Below are 11,127 nucleotides of genomic sequence, written 5' to 3'. Positions count from 1 at the left end.
AGGAAAGGCAAAGGTCTAACCGAGGCGGAGGCCATCCGACTAGTGCATGCGTTTGTACTAAGTAGGGTCACGTATAGCCTGCCGTATCAAGAGCTCAGCCCTAGCGAAACCAAAGAAGTGGACATGATAATACGTATGGCGTATGAAGCGGCACCAGGACTGCCACCCAGCACGTCCAAGGAGAAATTACAAGCGATCGGACTCCTTAATATTTACGAGGAACTGAGGGCAGTGACTAAGCTGGGGAAAAGAGAACGCCTCGATCGCTCTAAGGCAGGGAGACGGGTCCTTGCGGATATAAATTTTTCTATTCGACTCCATTACTACGAAGAATACCTCGTTTCTGTCCCCGAGACTTTATGAGAACAGCTGTTAGTTTCCCAAATTCCAAGGAACATGAGTCCACTCTACGATGGCGCAATGCGCGCGACTTGAGCGCGACAACTCACTAAAAAGTTCAGCGGGCATCGTGATGTCATTTACACGGACTTCGCAAAGTCCCACCATGGTCACGTTCTAACTGCAGTAAACTACTCCACACACTCGAACATCAAAATCTCGGCCTCAGTGCGCACCCATTGTACGAGCAGAACTGAAGCAACTGCAACACCTCTAGCAATTAGACAAGCAGACGCAAGCGGGAGCTCGATAGCGGTCCTGACAGACTCGCAAGCAGCGTGTCGGATGTTCATAAATGGACGTCTACCGCGCATAACCCTCAAGCTACTAGGCGAAACACTAGGTGCATCACATAGCAATACATGGTGCCCGAGGCACTCGGGAGTCCCAGGAAACGAACGGGCGAACGCACTAGCTCGCGAACTAGCGAACCGAGCAGACGGCGCCCCAAGTAAAATACCAAAGGACCACACCCCGCCCGACATCCTGGAGCACCAGCCTCGCGAACGACAAATCTACACGTTCCCGCATCCGCAGCTCGGAGTAGGAGACGCTAGGAAGTACAGAAAAATCCAAACTCACACCTTTCCGCACTTGGGACTGTGGCACGCAATGTGGCCAACAGTATATGCCGGTCAAAAACCCTGGTGCGGGGGGCGGCCTTCCCTTCCCCACATTATGTGGGAATGTATATGTAGGCAACCGAACATGAACTCGCCCCTGATACTGACCTCACCCAGGGAGCCTTGGGAGGCCGTCCTCGATCCCTCGAGCTGACATGGTAATCCAGAAGGATCTCTTAGACCAGGCTAAGCGTACGGCAACGGCCACTGGAGTCCTGGGGCGGTATTCTGTAAGAGTGTGCCTAGTGGACTGTCCATTTCGGCGGCCGTTGGTTCGATGCTTCTTGACGTGCAGGAAGGAGACTGGCTGGCACCTTTCTGCACATCAAGCAGCAGCGAATCAACGGCCGCCGAAATGGACAGTCCACCAGGTAGACCCTTACAGAACACCGCCCCTGGACTAGGGACTCACTCTTCCCACTCCCTTGCGTTTTCTTTTTATTCAAACACCTTCCTATTTCACATAATATGCCTTCGAGCCATCCGACAATAAATACATTTTTATCATCATCATCATTCAATAAAGTTTCTCATTGGTTCATACCGCATCTGCAACTGCACCACAAGACAATACACAGACGCTGCTCGGCGTGGTAGCAGCAGCAAGCCAATTGACTTATAGGCTGCGTCTCGCTTCAACGCTAACTAAGCGCCGAAAGCACAGTGCATACCAAGCTACCAGCACTAGGCGCACTTTGTACACATCGCAGATTACCTTGAAGATAAGGCCTGCGGGACCACACACATTGTCCACATCGCAGATCGATTTCAACATATGGGCGCCCACGCGGCGTACGTAGCAGCCGCCGGTAGTGGTAGGCGAAGTCCCACTTTGACCTTGGCTGAGCTTGAAGGGCAGATTTGCAGAACCAGGCGTTTTCTAGATTTGTACCTGCAGTAGTAGAGCTGTCGCTCTTAAACTATTTTATTACTGCATCAAAAACGATACCCTGTAACAAAAAAGATCGTCGTTTTACGTGCCAAAACCACGATCTGATTGAGGCATGGCGTAGGGGGAGACTCCGGAAATTTGACCCACCTGGGGTTCTTTAACGTGCACCTAAATTAAGTACACGGGTATTTTAGCATTTCACCCCCATCGAAATGCGGCCGCCGTGGCCGGGATTTGACCATAGCCACTGAGCAACCACGGCGGTTAACGATACCCTGGATTGCAGCGTAAACATACCTGCCGTTGAACCATGTATTTAACACATTAAAACGAAGGGGTAATAAATTTCCAGGCACATGTCTAATGTGCAAGCCAGCATTAACAGTTTTGTTTTGCACTTTTCTTATTTGGTCCCCTCAGAACACCCTTCCGCCTTACCGATATTCAGATGTCAGTGAAGAATAGCTGTAGACAGTTATAATAATAATAATAATAATAATAATAATAATAATAATAATAATAATAATAATAATCTTTATGCTACGGTTAGCAGTAATTTTCCCAACGAAACAGGCACTTGCGGTTACAACTACTACTGCAAATATATTGAACCGTAGTCGTGCAGTTTTCAGCGGAGCCCAATCTACGTGTTCAGTCCGATAATTTATTGGGTAGCGATCGTACGGACCACCTCCGAGTGACAATTCGTAGTTGTTTACGAGTGTCAGGTCTATGTAGCGTTATTTTATAGTAGCTGTGAGGGGTAATTTTATTGCGATAGCAATTATATGGACATTGAAATCGAATTTCTGCCGTCGGCGTCGCCATTGCCACGAGGTTCCGTATGACGTCAAACGGTGATGAAATCTTCGCCGCACGCCGTATGCTGTATGTGCGAGTGAAGGGACACGCCCTTTCACGGGGAGCGAACGCATGGCGGAGAGCAAACGCGCGTTCTGCGCCGTGCTCGCTGAACCGCTGCAGAATTAAGCGTCTCTTTCCTCCATTACAATCACCATATATGCAGCAAAGTAGTAGTACTAGTAGTGATCTTATTCAGGAAGAAAATGACGCTAATTTCTGCTGCCCAATAGGGGGATATAGAACAAACGCGACTTCTTCCGTTGCACGAAAGGCCGTGGGGGGGGAGGGAGGGAGGGAGGGAGGGAGGGGAGGCGACGCTTAGCTGCGGCACCAAATGCGTACTTATATAAAAATACTGCGAGGCGAGTAGGTGGTAAAGACTTTCGACGCTGGTCGACGAGTGTCTCGTTCTGATCTCGTTGAAAACCTCCGAGCCGCCCCCAAAGGCACCTGGAACAGTCACCAACGCCGCGCGCATTCGGAGCGAACGCGGGCAAAACGCCGATGGTGTCGACAACAGTTCTGCGTGTGGCTGGTGCTGCTGAATGTTCAAGTTTATACAGCTGATAAAACTACTATACTTACTCCTTATAGCTCTCTACTATTTGCTGTCGCAATTGATGCTTCGCCTTTCGGGTGAAACTGCGATATTTTTTATTAAGCTTACAATTTTGCATTCTATGTAGTTTTTTTTAACGTGATGATATGATTAATAAAGTAAGCATACCTTGCTTGTGACATTTTGAACAGTAGTTTAAGGGTGGCACGTGCATAAGTGCTTGTACAGTTTGCTGACATTTTGATAGGCTTTTCTTTTTTAAGACATTTCCCGATTTGTCAATTACAAAGCTGGAGGTTGCCGTCAATAAAGAGGTAAAGCGTCCTGATTTGCCTGTTTTTTAATAACAAGTTCATGGACAGAATGCGGCATAATAAACTCTGTGAGCGACATTTCAAGGTTGCGTTCATTGCCAAATTCCACGATGCGAGAAATCTGTAGATTTCGGCGAAATTAAGAAAACACGTTTCTTCAATAGTGAGGTGTTTCGGTTTCTTCAATACTGGACTTTATTCTCTTCTACAGTATAAATAAGATGGTTAACGACGGGTAACCAAAAAGAAATCTGCGGTTAAAACTTACGTTAATGGTAACATTGCAAGACCTCCATTGTTGTGCCTGTAATGGCAATTGCCATAAAACAAAGTACAGCTAAGAGTTGTGTCATTCTTTAAATTCTGTGGGATTCTTTCTGATCTTTTGCGTATTTAATTGCGCTTGAAGCTCTTGTCGCTTAAATAACTCATTCATTTTCGTACGTAGCTGCTGTGCCGGACAGAGTTCGCCGCCAATTTGTTTTGTTCTCCCCAAGCCACAAGGCTCTTTATCCTGCTGCAAATGCCAAAGTCATAACTACGGTCACTCATTACCCAGCAACGTCATTGCGACCAGACGACCGCATGAAAACAAATCCTCTCAGGATTGTCCAAAGAAAGCCCAACACTGCGCATATCCTCTAGCGATAATACCGCAGGCTCTTATCTTTCAGTCACTATCGTCTGCCTTTATTTTTTTTTGTGCGTCCATATTGCGCTTCCTGTCAGCTTATCACCTAGCTTATCTTGGCACGGTCACCGGTTGTATTTTCTTGCTCTTTACACCAGCTGACACGTCCCCGTTGACGATAAAAAAGACGAAGGGGCCGTGCCCACACCAGAGCTGCCATCGCCTGAAGCGAGAACGCCAATCGGACACGAAGTTTTCCATTGTGAATCTCTGAGGAAGACAACGACCATGGCTCACAGGGCAGGTATTATTGCAGTTCTCACAGCGCTGGTCGCTGTAACCCTTGCAATTCCTGGAGGCTGGTCGACGAAGGAGCCCTCATCCAGCCCCAAGTACAAGGAACTGGCCCACTTCGCTGTCGCTCAGCGTACTGAAGGTCTGCAAAAGTACGACACAGTCCTCGAACTCACAAAGGTGGAGACTCAGGTACGTAATGAGCTTTGAAATATGAAACTGTGAAATGTTGTTGATGTACAGTTTATTGGTTTGCTTTACAGCGAAAGAAAATATTTTACTCTTACTCCTCCCAAAATATTATTGATGGATACGAGAGCTCCCGCAAAGGCACTTACTCTGTTTTTGCAAGGATATACAGTTTTTTTACTTTTATTGCGCAATTTTAAATGCAATAAATTCTGGCTTTTATCTTTCATTATGCACTTTAATATTATTTTTTATATTCATAAAGACCATACATTACTAGACCCTGCCAATACTACAATACATTAAGTAATGCGTTTGTGAATTAGTGTAGTCACACATCCCCAATTTTAGACATCCATATTTGCTGTGCCTGGTGTTCTGCCTTCTGTTATTGTATATCGTAACAAACACATTTCGTGCGCCACTTCTCATTGCCACGCATTTATAGAAATCCTCTAGATGTTGAAATTCCAAATACATTTATGAATCCCTGCACAGCCTACGCTAAATTATTAGAGTAGTCGCATGAAGCACACATAGCTCCGATGTGTCCCTTAAATTCTGTCCGTCCTTTGTGGCAAATCGGTTTTGTTACTGATGCCAAACAATAATAACCCAAGGCAAAAAAAAAAGGATCACAGAAATATACAGGCTTGAAGTAATGAAAAGTGGGCGAACAAGGGTAGCATTAGGCTGGACACCGCGTATTCACAAAGGGACATTCCTTCATCAGAGCGGTAACTCAGCGTACTAACTATACATTTCAAGCGGGCGAGGATTTCAGATGGAAAAACGCGTGCTCGTGCATGTTTACGGACAGCGTTGAATGGGCAGATAACGCATTGTAATGACCGTTCCCTGCGATAATGCCCTTGTTGCGCCGCATGTACTTGTATAAATAAAGAAAAAATAGCATAAAAATATAAATTGTCTGGTTCATAATCTGCAGGTCGTTGCTGGCGTTAACTACCGCCTAACCTTCACCATTGCCGGATCCGATTGCACAATAGGTGAAGTTGAGTACAATGCTGAACGTTGCCCGGCGAAGGATAATCAGGTAAGCATTCACATACTTCCCTTCTCAATGTTTTGAAGACAGAAAAAGATAAGAGAACAAGGCACGCAGTTCAACTAGAGTAACTGTCCTTCTGCCTACTCTGGAGTGTGTGTCTGTGGAGGGAGGGGGTAGAGGCAAAAGGGTAGCAAATCTGAGGATAAAACTATAAAGTATACGAAGAGAATCTACCCACATAAGTACTAGAAAATGTATCTGACGACTAAATTTTTCAGTCAGTTCCCGTTGTTTTTTTTTTTCAAAAATGTTTTCGTACCTACCAGAGCTGATGTTCGCTGACGTCATGATCCAATATTTTTTTTTTTTTTGCGTAAGGGGACGGTTTTCAATCTTTTCGAGCTTTGCGCTGCATGTTTTTCTTTCTGCAATAAGCGAGGACAATTATACAGAAGGTCCAGAATGACCTCTTTGTAGCCAACAACTTCACAATCTCTGATACGGAAACGGCGGTTGGCAGTGAGTCGCATATATCTTGCATTTCTGTGTGATGAAATAATTTGACATGTGAGGATATTTCTCGTACAAATAGTGCGGGATTCGGTATGAGCGGCCTACGGGCTCAAAGGGATTATGGGCCGCCTTTGACGTTCCTGCCACGCAAGCAAAAGAGCGCTTGCGAAAATGTTGTTGTTTCTAAAACGCGGCGGGGCGTTAGAAGTAATGACGGTCATGGTCACGTTTAGCAAACGTTGCTGTAAGACTATCTTTTTAGAAATATACGAACTGATGCAATATCGCTCTTTTGAACTCAGCATTCTGGGTAATTGTTCTTAAAGTTTTCAAAAAGACATTTTTATAATATGAAATTCTGGTGTGATACTGAATTCTAGAATTTCACGGGAAGGTGGCACGAGTTAAGCTGTTATTATAACGATGGTAAATTTACATCGCCGCCACCTATATGTAGAGTGTCCCAAATTGTGCACAAAGATTTAAAAATATGCAAATGCCATGTATCTGGACAGAATTAAGGTTATGTTGTTCGCCGTCGCTCGACGATACTCAGATTAGTTCTTGCATCGCGCCTAAATACATAATTAGCCTAAATTAATTATTCAACTTCTGAAACATAATAGACGAAAAGTGTCCATGAGAAAATTGTAGAGCAACTTGAAAAGCTCCCGATACAGCTTTCTATTGCTCTATACATGCTACGTAAAAGTGTTTTTTCCAAGCGTGAAAGACCCCCGCGAATACACGCAAAGTGCCTCCAGCGACCAGTCGCGCGGCAATGTTGCATGTATTCGCGGGCTTCTTTCACGCTCGGAAACGCACTTTTATGTAGCATGTATAGAGCAATAGAAAGCTGTATCGGGAGATTTTCACGTTGGTCTACAATTTTCTCATTGACAGTTTTCGTCTAATTATAATATTTGAGAAGTCGAATAATTAAGAGTAATTATGTAATTTTGCGGAATGCAAAACAAATAGCTGAGTATCTCTAATTGACGGCAAACAACATTACCTTGGTTCTACATGTCCAGCTACCTGATATTTGCATATCTTTATATCTCGGTACATGATATTTGAGATGCCCTGTACACCAGTGGACTTAAGTAGCAAGTAAAGTTATGTCTGATATACTATTGTAGTAAACGTAATGGTTCCTGAGCTGAGCGCACCGGAAGCTTAGATTTAGTGAATAATGCTTTTGAAACGCTTCTTGCGGACGCAAACACGCCATAATGTTGTACATTCACTGTTGTAGATCTGCGCTGTACGGTATTCCTTCTTCATTTTGTTGTCACGCACTATAAAAAAATTTGACGAAAAAATGGACAAAAAGTACCTCAGTTTCAGCAAGATATCCACAACCTTTTACCTAGCCAACTAGATTAAACAATCATGTTAGTGAGGTACATGGTGTTTTCCAACAAACATAAGTATTCATAGACACTGTGATGCACACATGGGTGCAATTCTACTTTTTTCGCAGCATAAAAATTCACATCTATTCTCGGGTACAACTAAAGAAGCAGGTGAGGCACCACCCAGATGACCGAAGCGCGGCACCCAATTCCCGCTGCAACTAAGTAAATAGTCCCGATGAAAAAATCGTGCTTCTAAAACTCGTATTTCACTATATACGGTATAAATGAGACTTTATATCTTGCTGGATGGATTGGTAGAGCTCTCCTGATTGTAATGCTACAGCACATGCCAGATCACGACAAAAAAAATAAGCCCCGTGCCTTCGGCAACGCTGCACGTCGTCTGCAAAATCCACGGCCGCGGGCGTGTGTTTAGAAAGTGCAGTCACTGGTTTAATTCACTTTGGAGCAAAGCAAAACACCATGGAACAAATGCACAGGACGCTTGTTTGCAGTGGTGTGTCGCCGCTGAATACTACTACTGCTGTGAGGAAGAATCTTTAGATGTAGACGTACGTGAGCGGCCTGATCGGCCTGGAGGGTCCAGCCAACTTCTCGCGCAGAGCTTAACCAGCCCAACACAGAGCTAATATTGCTTTAACCACGTGCAAAACATTTTACACATTTAAAAACGACAGCGTGTTAACGATTACGCTCCTACGCAAACCTTACACCAGAAGCAAAGTAGAGTACACTTGAGTAATGCTATGTGGGCTCTGTGATTGTCTGGTTGAGCTCTGTGCCACCAGGCGGCAGCACCGTTCAGGCCTTTCACATCTGCGCCTCCTCTCATCCCGTAAAACGCCCAATGCACTTGCGCTTGCGTTTACCCGAATGCCGGACACGCTATACTCAATATTGTGGCAGTAATCCTTTGGCGTGAAGCGACGGCCACCATGAAAGTAAACAGCAGTGAACAAACACGCTGGACGTTTGTTTGCAGCGGTGTGTCGCCGCTGCAAACAGTATTGTAAATCGCGTATTTACTGACAGACTTGTTTGCCTCTTCCCACAGCTTGCAAGATCACGCAGATAAACACGTTCATATTGTTAACGAGATACGGCAATACGCTGCAAATATTTCGGCTAACTAGTCAGTCTACGGAATTTTACAATGAACGTATACAAAAGAAAACGCAAACATGCTTCTATGTGTAGCAGTTTTGATGGGAACGCTTGCTTGAGGCAGTAAAATTACAACATGCCTACATTTCGTCCTCTTGCCAATGCTGCTTTAATCAGGGCATCCCTTTCTTTAGGTCACTCGAATTTATGCGGGCGTGCGGTCTGTACCCCAGTAAGAAATTATGACAATTATATTTCGATCATGTTTTTATTACGCCTTACTTTCAAAGAATATCGGGTCACCAGAGTCATAGAAGTAAGCAGCAACATATTTGTCGCTTGTTACGCCTGTCTGCCTGACATTTCTCATTTCGCTGCCTATGAAGAGAAACAGATGTATTCGGAAATACCACGGAATTTTGAGCACTAACCTCAAGGCCCTTTTTGGAGGTACCAGTAAGAGAGCGAGGAGAATGCTAAGCACCACACAGTCGACCTTTTTATTCGACGCACTACGTAGCAACTTCGGCATTGCTCCGAATTTCGTCATTCATTACTGTGTATTGGTGGAGTTTTCTTTACAGGATCCAGCTGTATATTTAAATGCCGAAAATATTCACCAACCTGAACTGTTCTGGGATGAGACTTCATCATTGACATCTGGTTTATTTAAACTTGCACTTGTAAAATTTAATACGCAATTGATTTTTGGGGACGCCGCCATAAAACACATTCGCTGGAAAACGATCATATTAAGCTTCCTTGCAATGTGAAGCTATCTCAGTATTGATATATTGCCGACGAATGTATTTTTTTTTCATTGCAGGCAAAGGCAACCTGCACTGCGGTGGTCTACGAGAGGCCCTGGGAAAACGTCCGATCCCTCACTTCCCTCAACTGCGCTTGACTTTGGAATTTCTTGCGAAGCCTAAAAGAAAACTGTGCACTGCATCCATCTTTCCCACAAACAAGTGATTGTAGATGTGTATAAGGTAACACAAGGTTATGCAATGCCATTAAATTATTAGCGTACGATGTGTAATAGTTACCAATGGTGAATTGCGCAGGCCAAGTAAAATAAAAGTTCGTGATTTAGGCGAGCCCTATTCATTGTGGCCACTTTATAACGGTGGATTGAGGGCAACAAATAAGGAATTTATGCATATATATATATAAATATATATATATATATATATATATATATATATATAAATTTCTTACTTTCCTTATCTATATTCCTTATCCTTGTCTGATGTATTAATTCCTGAGCTATATATATATATATATATATATATATATATATAGGAACTTCAAGGTGGAGGATGCGCGTACGAAAAAAAAACGATACTTTATCTCCGACGTTTCGGCCGGGGTCCGGCCTTCGTCAGGGAAAGCCGAAGGCCGGACCCCGGTCGAAACGTGGGAAATGAAGTATTGTTTTTTTTTTTCATCCGTGTGTCCTCCATCTTCAAGTTCCTGTTCAACTACCGGTTCCCGGCGTTACCTCACTTCATATATATATATATATATATATATATATATATATATATATATATATATATATATATAGGAAAGTAAGAAGCGCAACTTGATTTGATTTGATTTAGTGATTTCCATTTACACACACACAAACACGGCTTGAGGTAACCTCACCCCCTTGATTAGAATATGGCTGCATAGCGTAACACATCGAACACTATATGTATTGTATTTATATAGTGGCCATAAAACATTGCAGTTACACAATATATGAAAAACAATGAAATATTTCCAGACATAATAACAATGCAAACAGACTACGGCATTGAAATGATTAAATGATATGCACTTGGTGGCAGACAAAAAAAGAACATGATACATTATGAAACATTCACAAACGCGCTCTAAAGAGATGAAAGCAATGAAGTTTTAAATCCTGACATCGATAAATCGCGGTTATCTTAGGTTAATTTACCTAACTGCTTCGGTCGGTGGACCGACCTTTTTCAAGGGATACAGGAAATTCTCGCAACAGTCTCTTTATATCTTCAGGTAGAGAACACGCATGCAAAAAAAGAACAGAGAAGAGAAAGAAATAACAAAAATAAAAAAAATAACAAGAGACCACGAGGGAGACAGCCGATGGCCAGAAAGATTATTTGTCGGTAACGGGGTTCTTCACGTTGCGTTCCTGTCATCATTGGCAGTGGACAGGAGTTTGGTATGGTCCCCATTAGCGTGCTTTTACACGTGAGCCATCATTGGCAGTGGAAAGGTCTTTGACACGGTCCCCGTTACACGTGATTTTACATGATCAACGACGATTCACGGTGCATTCTCGTCAACAGTGGCAGAAAACATGTCATTGACAC

The 11,127-nt window shown here is 43.7% G+C and overlaps 1 protein-coding gene across 1 annotated transcript; it reads left to right on the top strand.

The window, feature by feature from the left end:
• Positions 1–4,470: 4,470 nt before the first annotated feature.
• On the top strand, positions 4,471–9,871 carry LOC119458599 (salivary cystatin-L2). The gene is made up of 3 exons (XM_037720439.2): positions 4,471–4,768; positions 5,715–5,822; positions 9,603–9,871. The coding sequence occupies exons 1-3, from the start codon at positions 4,571–4,573 to the stop codon at positions 9,681–9,683; spliced, it is 387 nt and encodes a 128-aa protein (XP_037576367.1). The 5' UTR covers positions 4,471–4,570; the 3' UTR covers positions 9,684–9,871.
• The last annotated feature ends 1,256 nt before the right edge of the window (positions 9,872–11,127 follow it).

Source organism: Dermacentor silvarum, chromosome 7 (genome assembly GCF_013339745.2).
Source record: "Dermacentor silvarum isolate Dsil-2018 chromosome 7, BIME_Dsil_1.4, whole genome shotgun sequence".
NCBI classification, from domain to species: Eukaryota; Metazoa; Arthropoda; class Arachnida; order Ixodida; family Ixodidae; genus Dermacentor; species Dermacentor silvarum.
The sequence above is the reverse complement of the archived record's forward strand: the minus strand, read 5'-3'. Positions and strand labels throughout refer to the sequence as shown.

What these genes read in the sequence shown, in the direction of transcription:
- LOC119458599 (XM_037720439.2), top strand. Translation starts at nt 4,571, where the DNA reads ATGGCTCACAGGGCAGGTATTATTGCAGTTCTCACAGCGCTGGTCGCT. An exon ending in TCACAAAGGTGGAGACTCAG is followed by an intron (nt 4,769 to 5,714) that starts GTACGTAATGAG and finishes CATAATCTGCAG; the next exon opens with GTCGTTGCTGGCGTTAACTA. An exon ending in GCCCGGCGAAGGATAATCAG is followed by an intron (nt 5,823 to 9,602) that starts GTAAGCATTCAC and finishes TTTTCATTGCAG; the next exon opens with GCAAAGGCAACCTGCACTGC.